This window comes from Zootoca vivipara, chromosome 10 (genome assembly GCF_963506605.1).
Source record: "Zootoca vivipara chromosome 10, rZooViv1.1, whole genome shotgun sequence".
Classification (NCBI taxonomy): Eukaryota; Metazoa; Chordata; class Lepidosauria; order Squamata; family Lacertidae; genus Zootoca; species Zootoca vivipara.
In genome coordinates, this window is record NC_083285.1 from 28,300,656 (window position 1) to 28,320,723 (window position 20,068).

The 20,068-nt window shown below is 40.5% G+C and overlaps 1 protein-coding gene across 5 annotated transcripts in view; it reads left to right on the plus strand.

Annotated features, from left to right (window-relative positions):
* Window positions 1-10,735, plus strand: part of CNOT2 (CCR4-NOT transcription complex subunit 2) — a 60,651-nt gene extending 49,916 nt beyond the window's left edge. For 4 of the 5 annotated variants that reach the window (XM_035126838.2, XM_035126836.2, XM_060279666.1 and 1 more), the window contains 8 exons: window positions 523-647; window positions 1,905-2,025; window positions 2,152-2,308; window positions 4,696-4,757; window positions 4,863-4,912; window positions 5,453-5,553; window positions 6,188-6,332; window positions 9,489-10,735. In XM_035126838.2, coding sequence (XP_034982729.2) covers window positions 523-647; window positions 1,905-2,025; window positions 2,152-2,308; window positions 4,696-4,757; window positions 4,863-4,912; window positions 5,453-5,553; window positions 6,188-6,332; window positions 9,489-9,575 — 848 coding nt within the window. In that variant the 3' untranslated portion in view covers window positions 9,576-10,735. The other variant, XM_035126839.2, reaches the window with a different exon arrangement.
* Window positions 10,736-20,068: the final 9,333 nt, after the last annotated feature.

A 20,068-nucleotide genomic window follows, 5' to 3' on the forward strand; every position in this document is an offset into this window, starting at 1 on the left:
ATTGTGTCTAGAGGGTATCTGCAGATCTACCAGTCTTAAGTGCTTTCAGTATTTCTCCTGCACTTAGTCACCATAAACCATTGCAGTGACCATGTTGGGTTACCAATTATCTTAGTATGTTAGAAGATATAAGGTGAGGAAATGTGCCCAAGCAATTTAGAACTGCTTTCTTTAATAATACTGTGCTCAGTGTTTCTTATTAAGTAGTTTGCTATTAAATGCTGTTTATTTTATTTTTTAAAGCATCCTGTTGCCCCCCTCCCATACCTTGACATTGTTAATTGTAAGAATGTTAACTTAAAAATAATAATCAAGTATTTTATGAAGAATTGGTTCAATAGACCTACCGTACATTTAAAATGGTTTCTGCAAACTGCTACATTGAAAGAACATATTTTCCCTGTTTTTTAATTTCTTCTTTCATTATCTGTTGAGGTAGAAAATTTTGCTGATGGAAGTGAGAAAAATCAATAGCAGCACAGAAATATAATATCTAATTTGGTACACTTATCTTCAACACAGTTGGAATGGTAACAAAACCAGCAAGTGAGCAAACCCAGGACTTCTCAATACACAATGAAGATTTCCCAGCTTTACCAGGCTCTAACTACAAAGATCCAACATCGAGTAATGATGACAGTAAATCCGTAAGTTTCTCCTGGTTTTTAAAAAAGAAATAATTACTTTGAACCCATGGATCCAGGAAGAATTCACCTCACCCAGAACAGGTTGAACTTCAACCTTCTTTGGCAGAACTTCTGTATTGTTAGTGTTGAGCATCATTTTATGGACCCTCAGAGTCTACTACTGTACCATGGTACTAACTTTGCATTCCACTACTTCCCTAAATTTTTTGTAAAGGAGAAATAGAGTTGGGTGCTGTCAACACATTGATGATGCCCCATTCAAATTTCCCAGTTCATGGCATTGAACGGCTTCATACAGATCAGCAGTGGGGAGCCTGCAAGCCAGATTAGGACTAGCACAGCTCTTAATTTGGCCTGCAAAGCCAACCATTTCCCCCAACTACGACCACCTGCCCTACATCTTAAATCATTTATTACCCGGGGCAGGCAAAGATTCAGCTGCAAAGGAGCAAGAGAGAGCCTTCAAGTACACTCCTGACTGTTCCATGGCAAGCAAAGCTTGCAGTCGGTGCTAATCAGCGGTACCAGAAAACCTTTTCCATGATAGGTTGCACTGTGGCATTCCCAGCCATGCGACTTTGCAGCCTGCCTTGAGTTCAAAGAATCGGGAACACACTTAGAACGCCAGATGATTGACATGTTGGCATACTCACCCACCCAGCAAAATGGCCAGCAGGGATTGAGGAGCTCCTCCTCCTGTTCTCGACCCCTGATATAGATGCTATAAAACATGGGGAACAAAAAGGAGACCTGCAAAGACCTCATAGCAAAAGTTACAGGTAGGTAACCGTGTTGGTCTGCCGTAGTCGAAACAAAATAAAAATCCTTCCAGTAGCACCTTAGAGACCAACTATGTTTGTTATTGGTATGAGCTTTCGTGTGCATGCACACGATTTCTCATAGCAAAAATGACATGTTGAAATCAGCTGGGCAAATACTTAAAAAAAGAAAAGAATTGCAGCTTTAATTTAAGGCCTTGTTCCAAAGGGTTGGGCTGTGGACTCCTTGAATATGCTCACAGCCAGTCTTCTGAGCCCATGGTTTTAAGGCTGTTGTCCTCCCTTACAGTGCTGCACTCAAAGCTCATGGGAGGTTCAGGACCAACCTCTAACACAAGGAAACAGTTGTCATTGGGAGGGAAAAAATGGTACACAGGCACGTATCTCTGTACACCTCTAAAGGGATTCTGTGGATTGTATACTTGTCGTTCTATGTCTTTTCTCATGCTAAATTTCTTGCTACATTTTCTCTGAATAGAATTTGAATACATCAGGCAAGACATCTTCTAGTGCAGATGGACCTAAATTTCCTGGAGATAAAAGTTCAACAACGCAAAACAATAATCAGCAGAAAAAAGGGATCCAGGTGTTACCTGATGGTATGCTCAATCTCTTTTTCTTTCTCTCCTCCTGCCCCTGTTTTCCATTAAATTGTCTCACAAAAGCTTTTAAACGTTTTTTTGTTCTGGACATTTTGGGATTAATCTCATGGTTTGTTTGCCTAGGTCGGGTTACCAACATTCCTCAAGGGATGGTAACAGACCAGTTTGGAATGATTGGTTTGTTAACATTCATCAGGGCAGCAGAGACAGACCCCGGCATGGTACATCTCGCATTAGGAAATGACTTGACAACTCTAGGTCTCAATCTCAACTCTCCTGAGTAAGTTGTTTTCTGTTTCTGTACCATTTGTTGTTCAAACTAATGACTTCAGCTAGCCATCTTGAAAAATCAAAGCTTTAAATATATTTTGCTAGCTGAAAATGTAATATTGGAAAGCAAAAAAATACAGTTTGTTTCAAGATGCTGAGTTCAGCTCCGCAAGCTTCCAAGATCCTATTTTCATTTCCTTCTGTTTTCAAGAGTGTGAATTGGAAAAATGCTTCATATCAAATCAATTAAAACAAGATATTGATTTGCATTTGTGAATAGTGTATGTTCTCGTGCACATTTTTTTTTGTTTAAAACACTTATATAACACTTAAAGGTAAAGGTACCCCGGACCGTTAGGTCCAGTCGCGGACGACTCTGGGGTTGCACACTCATCTCGCTCTATAGGCCGAGGGAGCCAGTGTTTGTCTGCAGACAGCTTCCGGGTCATATGGCCAGCACGACTAAGCCGCTTCTGGAGAACCAGAGCAGCGCACAGAAATGCTGTTTACCTTATCTACTTGCACTTTGAGGTGCTTTCAAACTGCTAGGTTGGCAGGAGCTGGGACCCAGCAACGGGAGCTCACCCCGTCGTGGGGATTTGAACCGCCGACCTTCCGATCAGCAAGTCCTAGGCTCAGTGGTTTAGACTTACTTGAGAATATTGAAGCAGTGTCCGAAAGGAAAAAGCATAGAAATATTATTATTATTATTATTATTATTATTATTAATAATAATAATATATTTATGCCATAAAATGTATCTACTGCTTGATTGTAAAAAAAACCTTGATAATAAAAAAACAATAAAGCACAATAATATAATTTCTTATATCTGCAGTAACCAACGAACTGCACCAACCAATATTAATAAGAAAATATAATAGGTCATATTAGGTGTACAGCCACAATCATTACCATTTATAATACACACACACCCTAGAAATACTTTGTTTTCACTATGTAATTCCTGCTTTTCTTGAGTTATTTGTTGTCTGAGCGGCCAGACTACTTGCATTACCATAGTTTGCTGCGCTTATTGCTAGGTGAGGAATAGCCATTGATTTTATTTATTGAGTTTTCCATAGAAAAGTGTGCAACTGAGGATGTACACGTGATATTAGTAGAGTAGGCTCATGAGAATGGCTGAAAGTGTTTATTAAACGTATGTGTTTTTTTGGGGGGGCTGTCCCAGGGAGCATGATGGACCCCCCCCCCCCCGCACTACATTTTAAGGAGCATTTTTTCCCTTTGCAGAGACTTGAGGAGCTCTCTGACTGACAATCAGCTGGTGGTCAGTTACATGGAGTCTCTGTGAAGTCCCTGCACGAATCAGCTGAAGGCACTGAAAGCACGTTTTCAAAGGAGGTTGCTATTAGCCAGCTAATCAGTGGCTACAGCATCCTCTTTTGAAAATGTCACAGATGGATGGGGAATGCATCACATTGTCATGTGATTGACTGGAGTAGGGGTGGGAGAAGAGAAAAATCTGGTCCCCCAAAAGAATCTCGTTCCATGCCCCTCTTTATTGGGCCTGTGTCGCTACTTTGGTCAGGACTCTGTTTTTGTGTTGTGCATTGGGCTTTTGCAAAAATAGGAATGTTTGGTAATAGCATGTCAGGGCTCTGCTGCTTCCAGTTCCTTTGTTGCGTGTGAGTGTATGCAAAGAACAAGTTCCTTAGTGCACTATTTCTCCACACATCCCATGTTCAGAGCAGAAAGGTAATTGAGTAAGCTTGAAGGTAGTTAAATCGTAATGGTTTTCAGGCCATACATGGTGAATTTTAGAACCTGTTTACAGTTTCAGCTGGAAAATTTCATTCATCTACATTCCCTCCATTCCACCAGAAAACAGGGTAAGCTGTGACCTCAAAAGAAAGATCATAGCTCCGCTGGTATCTGAACAGTTGTTTCCCACTCTTTGGAGTATGAGAAACCTGAGGAATGGTGCAGTTCCTTCAGCAAGAGAAGAAAAGCAGTGGTATGCTCCTTCTCAGGCCTGAGATGAAGTATTGGTATGGGAAGTAACCAAGAAGATCAAGCAGCCCACATGTTTTGCAATTTCATACATTACCGTTGCTCAATGGAGGCAAGCCATACCAAATCAGGGTTTCAGTGGCTACTGTGTTGTCTAGATCAGGCATCCTCAAACTTCGGCCCTCCAGATGTTTTGGACTACAATTCCCATCATCCCTGATCGCTGGTCCTGTTAGCTAGGGATCATGGGAGTTGTAGGCCAAAACATCTGGAGGGCCGCAGTTTGGGGATGCCTGGTCTAGATAATGTATGAATTTTAGCCTCTCTCTGTGTGTGCATAAAGTAGTATTGTGAAAAAATAACACAAATGTTGGGAGAAAGATGGATCTTGATACCAATTCAGTCACTTTTTTTCCCATGCAGAAATCTTTATCCCAAATTTGCATCACCTTGGGCTTCTTCACCTTGTCGACCTCAAGATATAGGTAGGGTGGATGTGTGCGTGTGCGTGCACGTGTGTGGTTAAAATTCCTAAGTGAGAGTCAATGTCATGAGATCAGAATTAAATCGCTTTTCATTCCTTTATCTAGACTTCCATGTTCCATCTGAATATTTAACGAACATTCACATTAGGGATAAGGTGAGCATACTGTCTTGTCCCTTTATATAAACAAAAAGTGTGCCTGTTGAAATGTATAATGCAAGTTTCTTTGAGTTGTCTATAATTTCAGCAAAAAACTTGATTTCTAGACAGATTAAATTATTTACTTCTCCCAGGATAATACAGTTCAGGAAAACTATTTTAACAGATACTTGTTACGTAAACAGATTAGTAGTAGGACTATGAATGTGACTATGTGAAGGACATGAAAATTATAAGACCGAATATTTTCTACATTAGCTCTACAACTGCTAAATAGGTAAATTGAAATAGACGCTAGAGGGGGAAATGGATTGTTTTATTATACATGCTAGAAAAAGTGTTGGCAACATGCTTGGAGATAGGTTCACAATCCAGTTACACTCTTTCTGCTTCGTTGAAGCCAGCTGGAATTCTACCAGAGTAATTTGTCTCATAATAGCACCCTTAACTATAGGTCAATAAAAGTTTGATTGGATTTAGTTCCTTTATGCAAACTCCTTTCTTTAAAAAGTGTTCATCTTTTTTTTTCCTTTACAGTTGGCTGCAATAAAGCTTGGCCGCTATGGGGAAGATCTACTGTTTTATCTCTATTACATGAATGGAGGAGATGTATTACAGCTATTAGCAGCAGTAGAGCTGTATGTTCAGATTTCAGTGAATTTTGTATTAGGCTACAAAGGAGACTATTCTCGTTATTTAAAAATTTTTAAATTGCTGTTTCAAATGCAAGTTATTTTATATGCCACATGTTAGGGAATTCCATGCTAGCAAGAATGAAACGTGAAAGGAAACAGGTTTCTGCTTATATATTTCCCGCACTTGTGCTTGCATGGTGGAGAACCTATTCTCTAACCTCTGCCAGATAATGGACACCCATCACTCATTAGAAGGACAATACTGGGAGTACTTACCGGTAGTGTGGAGGGTGTGTGTGTGCACACACCGCTTTATCCTCTAGATTGAAACCATTAACTAAGACCCGTAATCTAAGCTCTCATAAATAGTCTTGCAGTTCAGTTATCTTGTATTGCCTACTTCATGCTGAGCATAAATATTTCATTAACACTTCCTAATATTACCATTGCATATAGGACAATATGTTCAATTTTTTGCTTGAGGTGCTAACTTTGATAGCAGCTAGATTATTGTAGCATGTTAAAGATGTTGAGCAGCCATATTGGCATAGATATATTTTGAGTTTTAAAGAAGATTAAATCAATGGAAATTAGCCAAGCTAACAGAATCTCTTCCTTCCTGATTGGATAATAATAGATTCAACCGAGATTGGAGATACCACAAAGAAGAAAGAGTATGGATTACCAGGGCACCAGGCATGGAGCCAACAATGAAAACCAATACATATGAGAGGGGAACATACTACTTCTTTGACTGTCTTAACTGGAGAAAAGTAGCCAAGGTATTTTTCTTCTTCAGAGAAACATTTAAAAGTTGCACGTAAAATGTTTACTATGTGCACATTCTCACTGGTATTTGTAAAAAAGGGGGGGGGGCATTAAAGGCTATGCACATTTAGGGTGGGTTGTCCTACACCAAAAGTTCTGATTATGTGGAAGGAGACTCTGTTGGGGCAGAGGCAGTTGCATACCAGCGTTCATTACCTTGGTTCCCTCTCAGTTCGCTGACTGTTGCCCATCTTCGGCCATATTTATTTTTACACAAATGCTTATCGGAAGATGAACCCAGAAGTATATCAAGATCCCCTAGTTAAGTCGGAACTGTGTTCCTTCTTTTCAACTTGCTTTTGCCTTTGACTGTCCCCTCGTTGTGTAAGTGATTGAAAGGTATTAAAACTATTGTCATGGGGATAATTATGTAAGGATAACATCCTTCAACCAGCTTCGTAGAAAGCCTCTGGGGTTTTGATTTCACATTCTAGAAATGGCTCTTAAAACAATAGTTCGCTCACCTTAGGAGGAGGTATGATTTGCACCTTTTCTGTGAATCTTAGTTGAAATGTGAATGGAGTGGTAAAATGCAGTTTATTTTGCCACAAATCTATATATCAGCAGTGGGGAACCACTGCTTAGGCTCAAGCAGGGTGTCATCTGCAGCATCCAGAATCTGTTGCTAAGAGGTAACCAGGGACACTCTGGGCACTGTGACTCATCCTACTTCCCTTTTTCTGTATACCCGACTTGAAGTCAAGCTTGGGATGCAAAGGAGCATTTTTCTTTCTCAACTGCAGCTATTTAAATTGGGCTGCAAAGGGGGGGGGGGATTCTTAGGAGGTGCATCTTAAAATCATGCCATACCTGCAAAAGGAGGAAGGAAATCACATGTGGATTACATTACATGTATTTGTTGACTGAGTACAGGGTCGGTAATAGATATTTTGTATAAATGAGGACATTTCTCTCCAGACAGCTCACAATCTAAAGACAGGAGAAGAAACAACTTAAACCTTGGAATAATTGCTTACACACAAGATGGGAGACAGAGGCATGTCCTAGCCAACATAGCAGGAGGCTTGAATGGCTAGGAGTTGGTCTTGCTCCCTGTGGACACGAGAAGGAGTTTGAGTGTGACTTTGTATCTTTGAAAAACGTTGTTTTTGTAATTTTGAACTGAACTGAACTGAACTGAATGTTATCTATCCTGAATGTGTGCTGCGATACAAATTGTAGGTAAATAAACCATTGTTTAAAAGAAATGGATGAGAAAATACTGTATAGCTATTTCAGATCACCAGGAAACACTAGACTTTTTCTTGTTAGCCTTCATCACAGAAAGACGAATGGTGTGTTTGGATGCCGTCTTGCCCTTAAAATATTAAGCTTAATGGGTATTTCTAAACATGCTGGCAAGCGCAAACCTGCATTTGATTGCTACTGTTAGTACACATAACATGCAGATCTGTCCCTGATACTGAGATGGACAGGAAAGCTCTTTCATTCAGAGAACTTTGATCCAAAGAACTGCCAGAGCTTAAAAATCTACACTGAGTACACACTTCAATATGTGTGTTTTACCTATAAAACCCTGAACATCTTGAGACATAAGTAAAGGCCTACCTGCTCTCATATTCCTCCCTTGTAAGATCTTCCGCAGAAGTCTTGCTCTTTGTACCCATCCTTTCATAGGTAAGTTAAGTGGCCATGAAGAACAGAACATTTTATTAGGCAACCCTCTGACTATGAATAGTACTCCCTTGCTTTATTCCTCATGGGCCTATGTTATTTATGTTTTAAGCATCCAGATCTTTCTGTACACGGATCCCCATCACAGCCCCCAGAAAGATGCTCCTGAGGGTCAGTGCATTGCACCATGGGAGAAATGGGAAATTCCTGGATGTGAGCAAAAAGCGCCTTCTGCTCACACATGGGACAATTTGGAGCCAATCCATTTGGAGCCAGTTTGGAGCTCCCAACACATGCCACTGCGGTTGAGCTGAGAGGCAATATTGCTGCCAAACATTTTTCTTTCGTTGTTTATAATCTGCCCTGAGATCACAGAAGTAGAAAGGGGCAGAATATATAGAGAAATGAAAACAAATAGATGTCTGCCTATCATCTGGAGGTAGTTCTTACCAGCTACAGGTGACCAGGGTGGTGCTGTGGGTTAAACCACAGAGCCTAGGGCTTGCTGATCAGAAGGTCGGCGGTTCGAATCCCCGCAATGGGGTGAGCTCCCGTTGCTCGGTCCCAGCTCCTGCCCACCTAGCAGTTCGAAAGCACGTCAAAGTGCAAGTAGATAAATAGGTACCGCTCCAGCGGAAAGGTAAACGGTGTTTCCATGTGCTGCTCTGGTTCGCCAGAAGCGGCTTTGTCATGCTGGCCACATGACCTGGAAGCTGTACGCTGGCTCCCTCGGCGAATAACGTGACATGAGTGCTGCAACCCTTGAGTCAGTCACGACTAGACCTAATGGCAGGGGTCCCTTTACCTTTTACAGGTGACCAGGTGGCTGACTAGCTTTACATTCCAGATATATCCTTTAGTAGAATTTAAATCATTCTCACTTCACAAGTTGCTGCTTCTTCATTGTCAAGAATGCCTTTCCCTGCCTCCTTATAAAAGAGCTTGCAGGGGAAATGTAATTTATAGTCCAGCATCTACCAAAATGTAGAATATGCTATGCATTCTGCTCATCTGCAGAATGTGGCACAGAAGAAAAAAGTAAAATGGGGAAAATAGTAGATGGACAATTTGGGAAAATAGGTAGTCTAAAGTTTGTATGTAGTGTTTTACCATGATCTTCCAGAGCAGATTTTGGGGTTGCAGGGAGACAGGAAGCCCAAAGTCTTTCTGCAAGAGTGGAAGTTCATGGGCATTATGTTGGATTCTGCCATAAGTTTTTAAGTAGCTCCTGGAGAGCTTTTGTAAAGCCAATTTCAAAAGTGAAGGCTGCTGCTGCTGTTGCAGAATATTTATTTTCCCCTCACCATCATGATATAAAAGGAGACAAGGCCAAGAGAAGATGGTCAAGAGAAAATCTAGCAGATTCCCCCCCCCCCCCCGATGCAGCATTTTTCTTTGGGTTACACATGACCGTATAGAATTTAGTGGGCCATCTGCTGATAATGAAGTGATCGTCTTTTTTATTTGGTTTCTAGGAGTTTCATCTGGAATATGACAAGCTAGAAGAAAGGCCTCATCTGCCATCCACCTTCAACTACAACCCTGCTCAGCAAGCCTTCTAAAGACTTCCCTTGTCTTGGGGTATGGCTGTCTCAGCACAATACTCAACATAACTGCAAAACCGATGTGGCTCAGGCATCCTGGTTTTAATTCCTTATGAGGATCTGGCAATTGGCTCATGCAAAAGGGTCACCATTTGAAGTCCTGCCTTACTAATTATGTGCTGCCCAACAACTAAATTTATAATTTGTTTTTCTTTAGTTTGAGCAGGGTCGGATTTATTTTTTATTTTTTTTACTCTTTTTTTTTGCCAGCAGACAAGCTTGGGTCTGTAAAGACAAGCCAGTACACTGACAAAAGTTTACCACTTAGTTTCCAAAATGTAAAAAAAGGAAAAAAAGAAACAAGAAATAGACAATAAAATTTGCATTGTTCATTGTAGCACTCTTGGTAATAAAAAAAAATGTTTGTGCATTTTTATGTGAAGATCCTTCTCGTATTTCATTTGGAAAGATGAGCAAGGTCTGCTTCCTTCATTTTACTCCCCTTCAGTTTTTGAAAAGGCAGTTTTCGCCAACTTAATGCAAGAATATCTGACTGTTTAGAAGAAAGATATTGCCACAACCTTTGGTTCATTTCCAGGGTTGTGTGTTACTGAGCTTCATCTTTCCAGAATGAGCAAAACACTGTCCAGTCTTTGTTACGATTTTGTAATAAATGTGTACATTTTTTTTAAATTTTTGGACATCACATGAATAAAGGTATGTATGTACGAATGTGTATATATTATATATATGACATCTATTTTGGAAAATGTTTGCCCTGCTGTACCTCATTTTTAGGAGGTGTGCATGGATGCAATATATGAAAACGGGACATTCTGGAACTGCTGGTCAGGGGACGTCTTTGTCGCCCTGTGCACTAAAGGGCCAGATTTCAGCAGCCAAGGACATCCATACCCAAGTGAATGTGATGGGACTTAACGAAGTGAACTGAGACAATTCACTCTGGCTGTTTGAACAGCAGCGTTTCATAGGAAGAGAAAAAAAAGATCAATCTTGTATTTTCTGACCACATAAAGGCTTCTTCTCTTTGTAATAAAGTAGAAAAGCTCTCCTCACTGCAGTGTTGACTTTGATTTGAGATTGTGATATCACTTCTTCAACGATGAGAAAAATATGAGAAAAAAAAGTTGAAGTATTAAAACATACTAAGCTATAAAGTGTTTGTGGCACTTAAAATGAAGAGTTTTCGCTGCTGGAGCTTCATTGAATAAGAGTCGCGTACGTTTCCATTGTAGGTCTGAATTCGTGATCAAACCTTGTTAATGTCAGAACAGGCTGACGTAATAATAGAGCAATGTATTTCTAGCAATGGGGTAAGATGGGCAATCATGGAAGATGGTCCAAAAATTCACATTGAAATAACTTTCTTTTTGTCATGAGTATGTTGTTTAAACTTTTTGAGCACAGAAGGTACATTTCGTTTAATGGCTATTTTTTCCCCTGGAGGTTCAAATCTAAATAAACCAACATGAAAAGCATTTAATTTGTGAAAGGCACTGTAACTATTCTCTAGGCAAAGGGGAAAAGGGGTTAGTTTGTATCCTTTTTCTCTTAACACATAATTCAGTCAACTGAATTATATTGCAATCGGATATTATAAGTTGTTACAACTTATCTGAAGTTACCAAAGTGGGAAAAGACAGCAAAATAATGTCGAGAGAAATGTTTAGTTTAAAACTTTTTTCTATATAGCGCAAAATAAATTTGTTAGCTCTTTTCTCAAGTGACTTTGGGAAATCAGCTGCTAGTAACATTGCTATGTTTTCTGTATCAGGTGTACAGCAAATATAAATTCTACATTTTTATATGTATTTTGGGTTAATGACAGACATAAAAATATAAAATGACAACTTATCTTCTTCTTATTTAAAACAAAGTGCTTCCTCAGCCAGTTAATGCTGGAAACTTACACAGTGACAAATACTGCTTAGTTGCTTGGTTTTGTTTCTCAGTTATTCAATACATTTGTGTTATTTACAAAGACCTTTAAAAGGGATGGGATTGGAAATATTCTCCACAATCTATTAATTTGTGAAACATAGAACATCACCATAGGAAGTATCCACAACACACACACACACACAACATCAGCACTGGCACGTTTTGTGGGGTCAAAATGATCTCATTTTATGCTGGACCCCATGCATTCAAATGTTCCTGTTGCATTATAGATTGGGATGGTTGCTAGGCATGAGCTAGTCTCCCACAATGTGCCCTAATAAATAATGTTGCTGTTTCAAAGGCCTGTTTTAAAATACTTCTAAGATGCACTTTATTGTGGCCTAATTCACAGTATTGTACATGATCGAAACTTGGAAATGAATAAAGTAAGAACAGGATGTTGATGCTGGGTGTTAATATAATAAAGCATTACATGCTGCCAAGAACAGAATTCTACTTTAGACTATCATTGTTATAAAGCTGAGAATAGGTAGTGGTTTATAAAACCATTGTGCCCTTCACATTCACACATTTGATCTATTTAACATTGAATTTAATATGAACAAAATGCTTGTGCACGAGAAAAATAGAAGACTGCCATAGGATTAAATATCTACCTCTGAAGAAGTGTGCATGCACACGAAAGCTCATACCAAAATATAAACTTAGTTGGTCTTTAAGGTGCTACTGAAGGAATTTTTTTATTTTACTATCTACCTCTTATTTTCTTTTGAAAGAGAGTTGCAATTCAATGCTATTTTAATGATCCTTTATGCCAAATTGAGAAACAACTAGGTAAAAGTGAAGTATTCCCTTTTAGATAAAACTAAATGGACATATTGCTGTGTTTTTAAATATAGCTCTCATGTCATCGTTCTGGTTACAGAAGGGTGAAACTGGGCATTATCCACTTGTTCCAGAACAGTCCCAGTAATAATAGCAGGACTTGAACTGAAGTCAGCAAGTTGCTGAACTCCTGCCTACATCAAGTTCATATTGACAGATAAACGACAGCAATTTCATAGTGATTTGCGCAGTCGTATAAATACTACCATTGGCCAATTTTGATGGTGAAATTTCGCATGGCAATTCACAAGGTAAGTTGGAAAACAACCTATCTTTCTCAACGGTGGGAAAGTTTTAATTGTTTCCAAAATTAGTCCTATATGCACTTACTTTCTTTCTATATGTAAACCTCATTTATTGGCAGGGTACAGATTTTTTTAGATTTCATAATGCTGCTTTTTGCTAATGTCCGTCATATCCCTATTCTGCAGAATACATAAATGGGCACTACCAAATCATGTTTTATTATTTAAACAAAAAAAGATGCTGACACCACAATAGAGGGAGCAGAGCTAATTAGGTTAAAGAAAGTGCTGGACACATTTATTTATAGCAAATAAGGAACTTGGAACAACTTGCAAATAGTTCCCAGGCAGTTTCTAACCAAGTGTTAGACCTGCTTAGTTTCAGCAGTACAACTTTTATGATGTGTGCTCATCACCCAAAGAATGGTCTGAAGTGGGCATGAGCTAATTTAGGTTGAATTCACAAATATTCTATTAACAGTAAAAATTGTAGAATATACTGTAGTTTTGCAAGGTATTTAAGTCAGGGGTGATTAACCTGTCCTGTGGGCTATATGGTCCACCAGAAGGTTTTAAGTGGCCTGTGGGGAACCTTCCAACAATTCAGTAACTTTAAAAAATACTTTTCCGATTTATCCTCTTTTTCTGTTTTATGCAGCTGTTTAGTTCCATTGGGTTTGCTCATGTGCCCTCTGTTACATTGGCGGTGACTTCCATTTCTCGGGGGCTTATTTTGAAGTCTGTTGTATCATCTCTTTCTGAGGATGCTTCAGTTTTTGGTTGCACTATCAATAGCCCCACTCGTAGAATCGTAGAGTTGGAAGGGGCCACAGATGTCATCTAGTCCAACCCCCTGGAAAGCAGGAATCCTGTCCACAGCCATCCCTGGGTAGGCTTGAGCCATCAACCTTCTGGTTAATGCACTGGCCCATTGTTTTGCTATACCACCATCGGCAGCTGAAGACTTGACGAATCTGCCCTGCATGCTGCCCAAAACATCACAGCTGGTAAAAACAGCATAGGCAGTAGCACCTCTTCAATATATTGGTGAGCAAATGAAAATGGAGGAGGGAAGAAGGAGCATAAATGGAATTCATGAAGGTAGAAAACCAAATCTGGAAGGAATAAGTTAATAACAAAATTGATTTGCAGGAAGTAATAATGAATGAAAACAAGGGAATGAAATTGAGGGCAAAATGGAATAAATTAACAACATTTTCCCCTTTATGGGGCGGGGGAGTGCTGCCTCAGCCATGCCTAGTTTTCTGTGTGGCCTCAAGGGTTGACAATGGGTCGTGGCAGCTCTTGGGCCAAAGTACTGCATAGAACATTGGATAGCTTGTCCTGGTGTTTGACACCACAACAAGAGGACAAACTGTTCTGCTTAAGTCGCATCAAAAACGAGGGCACTTGTTAGCTTTTACTGATGTCCTTGATTTTGATGGGGCTTCATAATAATGTCTGACTGCCTCTCTCTGGACAAGGTCTGTGCAGTCAGGAAGGCATTTCTCCTTAGGTCGAAAGAATAGTTTAGGGAAGGGGTTGGCTGCCTTGCATTGTGGGACACTGCTCTCTCATCTGTCTTCCCACAACACACTTGCTCTGCTTTGGTAACTTGCTGCTTCCTAAATGAACCTGCTGAGTGGATGTTCCTGTGTTATGGAGCAGGCGTTGGACTAGATCGGATGTTCCCAACATGAAGCCCACAGAGCCTCTACATTCCTCCACTTCCCTGAGGGCTTTCTTTGCCAAGAGTTACCATTTTCCCCTGGAGCACTGTAGAGGGTTGGGGGAGGAAGTGCAAAAAGCGTTGCTCCTCCCTAGTTCCTCTCCCGGATCTCTGTGGTTCCGGGCTGAGAATTCCACCTGAGAGGAAGGAAGCTTCCTCTATTCCTGAGCGCAGCCACTGGAATGGAAGGTGAGATAGCATTTTGGAAGTAGATGTGTGAGAAAGTAAAGTGGGAAATAGAGGCCTAACTGGGTACCAGGGAAAAGGAACGGAACAGAATTTGTGTGTTTTGTTTTTTCCTCTTCCTGAAGGTGAGGATGTGTGTCTCCCCCCCCGGGGGGGGGGGTCTGTGTTTGAATTTTGGGTTTCCACTCTCTGGGGAGAGGTCTTGCATATTATCGTCCTCCCTCTGGGGGTCAGTGTTCAAAGCTGCCCCTGTGGTCTGAGCACCTGTAGGCTTGTTTCCCTCTTGGGGGCAGTTCCACTTATTTTTCCCTCCTGTTTGGTGTTCTGTAACTCTTAGTTCGCCAACCCTTTAGAATCTTTGGGGGAAGTCTTCCATTTGGCTTCCCCTTCTTCCGGCTGGCCAACCTGTGTCCCAACACCTAAGAAATGCACACAGAGTACAAGCTTAGCAAGGGGACACCCCCAACAATCCGTGGCTAGGTGTGCCTCCTCAAGGCCCTGGCAGCCATTTTGTGCCTGGCAAAGCCCCTTAAGGCAGCCATTTCCCAGTGGGGCTACTAAAACCTTTTGAAAACTTCAAATGTACCCACTAGCTCAGATGAATTAGGGATCCATGGATTAGATGAATTGGAAAGTTTGTGCCTGTTCTAATGGATTATCCTTATGGCTTCTTGATTCAAATTATCTCCCATCCACCCCCATAGGAAAAATCTGAATGAGAAAAAAATCCTTCATTTCTGTTTATTTTAAACATGATAATGCTTTTAAGAGTGGGTCATATGTATGTGGGACCAGCAGTCATTTCAAATGTTTATATGCTACTCTACTTGTGTATCCTTTGTGTAGAGTGATTTATTTGCAGTATTTCTCACTTATAGAAGGCACTAACTTTAAATGAAAACGGCTGGTTCTGAAGCAAGCAATTCCATTTATTTTAGTAACTATACTCTTAAATGTTCTGGTTTGGTGACTACATCCTCCTGATCTCAGCAGATAGCTTTCAGCATTTTTAGTATTTTCTTCTTCCTAAAAGTCTATTTAATTTGATACTGCTGAGGTTGGAGCCGATTTCTAAATAAAAAAATAATAAAAAGATGTAAACTGAGAACCAGTGTTTAAATTAGCTTTGGTACTGTCCCCATGAGCTTAACTACATACCCTTTAATGTATATTTACATGGACTAAAATTTAAATGTAAATTTGACTAGCAGTCTTCCTTTATTCATTAATTCTTCAAACTAAATATTACGACTGTGGCTAAAATGAAACATGGGGCACGGTATCCTGGCTTCAAACTTTTTCATTTCAAGGGATTTTGTTTTCAAATTATTAAAAGGCCTTAATAATGTAAATTGTGCCTGGATTGCTTTTATGGAAACTGCAATACACCAAGACCCTCTGGAATTAATTTGATGCAAGTCCCTGCGATTTCTCTGGATTGTAACCAAAAGCAACACTTGAAATTGGTTTGGAAGGAAGCAAGACGCTGTGTGTCAACAGAGTACTGAGAATCTTCACTTTTGATTACTTGCCATGTCCAGGTATAGTAAAACAAGGAACTTTCATACCTATCTGCAAGGTACATTTGGATATTAATGTAAGCTGATAGGAGAAAAGATAAAACAGGGTAATGTTTTCTCCAATTAGCTTCCAGTCCCATTACTGTGGGTGGCACTGTGGGTTAAACCACAGAGCCTAGGGCTTGCCGATCAGAAGGTCGGCGGTTCAAATCCCCGCGACGGGGTGAGCTCCCGTTGTTCAGTCCCAGCTCCTGACAATCTAGCAGTTCGAAAGCACGTCAAAGTGCAAGTGGATAAATGGGTACCGCTACAGTGGGAAGGTAAACAGCGTTTCCGTGTGCTGCTCTGGTTCGCCAGAAGCGGCTTTGTCATGCTGGCCACATGACCTGGAAGATGTACGCCGGCTTCCTTGGCCAATAACACGAGATGAGTGCCGCAACCCCAGAGTCGGTCACGACTGAACCTAACGGTCAGGGGTCCCTTCACCCATTACTGCATTTTTACCCACTCCTATAAAGTAGTTGGTGGGTTTTACTTTTCTTTATCATTGTAGCTATTCTGTGTTAATAGGTGTACAGTGGTACCTCGGTTTATGAACACAATTGGTTCCAGAAGTCTGTTCATAAACTGAAGCGAACTTTCCCATTGAAAGTAATGGAAAGTGAATTAATCCGTTCCAGATGGGTCTGCGGCGTTCATAAACCGAAAATTCATAAACCGAGGTGTTCATAAACTGAGGTTCCACTATATATTATATTGTTGTAACCAGCACTCGGGCTAAAAACTTATAAATAAACACATTTGTAAAACTTTTAAATGAAGCAAGTGATTAAAATGTAGAAGTGATTAAAATGCAGCATTAGAAAGAACTCCATTGAGCCACCTATTTGGGAGAGAGCTGCTAAAATCATTTGGGGTGAGGCTGCATTCCAGATAAGGAAATAAGGGTTTTTTTTAAATAAATAAAAATAACCTCTGGCGTTGGTTAGTAATCGAAATAATGCGAAGATATATGGAACTGAGGCAAATGCTAAGTCAGAACTAGCTCTTTAGCTGCAGGCTTCTACATTCCTTTAAACTCATTTATCTTTCTCTAGTTCTCAACATACAAAGATTTTTCTGTTTTTCATATACACGAGTAAATTTATCTTTCCCTCCCTGTTGAACATACACCACCATCTATCTCACAGGTTTTGGTTTTTCTTCAAGTTCCTTTATAATCGCTATCATTGTAATCAGGTCAGCTTTGACAGGCACCATTTATGTATTGTTGCCATTGCCAACTCATTACTTCCCATCTTGTAGCTTATGGAAATTTCTATTGAAATAAAGAAATGTGCATATGCCGTGCATGATCTTTACCTGTAAGGTAAAAGGTAAAGGACCCCTGGAGGGTTAAGTCCAGTCAAAGGTGACTATGGGGTTGCGGCGCTCATCTCGCTTTCAGGCCAAGAGAGCCAGCGTTTGTCCACAGACAGCTTTCTGGCCAGCATGACTAAACCGCTACTGGTGCACGGAGGACCATGACGAGTGCACAGAAACACTGTTTACCTTCCCGCCACAGCGGTACCTATTTATCTATTTGCACTGGTGTGCTTTTGAACTGCTAGGTGGCAGGAGCTGGGACATAGCAACAGGGGCTCACCCCACCATGGGGATTTGGACTGCCAATCTTCTGATCAGCAAGCCCAAGAGGCTCAGTGGTTTAGACCACAGTGCCACCCGTAATCCTGTACTGCATTCCCAGCTCTCATATTTGTTTAGACTGCTTTAAATTATCTGTGGGCATAGCTGCATTGCTTTCCTTCTCTTGATTCCACTCATGATTTACCTCTTCAAACACAGGTGTGTTTTCCATGAGCTTGACAGCCCTGAATTTTTAGTTTGGGAAACTTTTAGGCATCATCTTAAAAGTTTCCTAAACTAGACATGTTCATAAAGGAAATGTTAGCTTATGGGTTTTGTTTTGTGTTTTCATTTTTAAAAGTATTACCTCTTATCACACAGGATTTAACACGGTGCTAACCTCAGCAAACCACTGAGAAAACTGATATAATTATGTCACATCTTTTAAAAGCTTGAGATGTTCAATGTGAACCAGCTTACGGTTCGTCCTTTCAATAGCAGTTCATTTGTACAGACTCAGGTTGGAATCCTAAACATACAGAGGAGTAAACCACCACTGAATGCAGTGTGACTTCTGAGTACACATGCTTAAGAGTTGCTCTACATTTGGGGTAGCCAATATGGTGCCCTCCAGACTTTCATCAGTCACAGCCAGCATGGCCAACAATCAAAGAGTTGATATGAATAGTAGTTCAACATCTGGAGAGCACTATGTCTACCCCTGCTTTACATGTTTGAAAACTTCTGAAGTTACCCACTAGCTAGGTGATGAGGATTTCTGCTAAATCCCCAGTGTCGCTGCCCTTAAAATGTAGGGCCCCCACTATTTTGCCAATCATGATTCATCACCAGAATACAGAAGCTCCAGCCATAGCTTAGTGATCCCAGTTTCAATTCTTGGCATCTTCCATTTAAAAGAGGCAGCTGAGAGCCAACCCAGTCAGAGTTGGCCATACTGAGTTAAGATAGACAAGTAGCAAGGTTCCTATGCCCATCCCAAGGGACATGGCAGCATTACTCTGCCTCCAAACTCACTCTATTAAAACTTGTGATAGTTTTTTCAATTGCCTCTTTTTACCAATGTTTAGCAGATAGGGAACTTCACTATCCCCGGCTCTCATTCTCTTTGAATGTCTTCAGGATGGGGCAGCCATCTGGAATTTTACTCAAGCTGTGGCTTTGCCATTGGAGCACTAGCAAGGAGAAAGCTGAAAGTCCTTGCAGTTTAATATCTACCATTATCTCCTCTCTTTGCCCCATTTACTGTTGATGTGATTAGCCTTGCATTGATATGAGGGAGGTTGTGGGGTGATTTATGAAGAGGTGATTTATGACTGGGGTTAACTTGCCCAGCTTTTTAGCAATGGTATACAGGAAAGCCTCTCCTTTTGCAAAAAGTTTAGCTATGCCAGCTTGTTTTGTACTGTACAAAAACACTGAACAAGAATTGCAGAAATGGCTAAATCTTGCATTAACCAGATGGTAGTGCAAATCTCTACAGATCATTCAGAAAGTTTTCAGAGAGAGATTGTCTCAATGAGCTTATCTTTGCAAGCTTCCAGTAACTGCATATTGTCATGTTCTGAAGACAATTTTCTTGAAGTATGAACCTTCCTCATGTAGCCTACTCTATGTGCTTCCTCTACTGTATTGCACAGGTTGTAGGGGTGCACATGTATGTACAGATAGAAAGATTACTTTTCTCTGGAAACATTAGTCTTGTGGCATCTTAAAGGTGAGAAATGTTATTTAATATGGCCGTAAAATGAAATCTCAGGCTATAATAAATTTGTTACACAGTTGCTTGTGTGAATAGCAGGTGAAAGGGAGAATTGTGGGTTCGTTTATTGACTTTTGGGGTGGCATGAAAACCAAATCATTAAACAAAACCTAAAAATGGAACACGGGGGAAGAGAAGGAAACTCCCATGCTGTAGGTTACAGTACCTTGACAATTTCTGCCATATATTTTTATATGAATGAAACGTATTAAATGTCTGGGGGATTGCCTCACCGCATCTCTTTCCCCACCCTGGCAAAGAGCAGTTTCCGAGGGGGGATTTTCCTTAGGTGTGGGAAGGGTTAAATTCCCTCTACATGGCTGAGCCTCCTGTGGCTACAATCTGTGTTGCATCTTTGGCCCTTAGTCCTGGGTTGTATGCCTAGTTATATGCTTTTTTTTTTAATACTTCCATGCTCCACATCCAGTGCTGAACTCTGGCCTGTAAAAATCCACTCAGAACTCATGCTTCCTTATGACCTAGTCGGTCCACGTTGATTCCTGACATTGCTGACTTTTAGATTTAAAACACACACACACAGGTGTTCCTGAACTACAGTCCAGGAAGCGAAGTTGCATTCTGAAGGAACTGCAGTAGTCAGCTGAGTTCACAGAAAG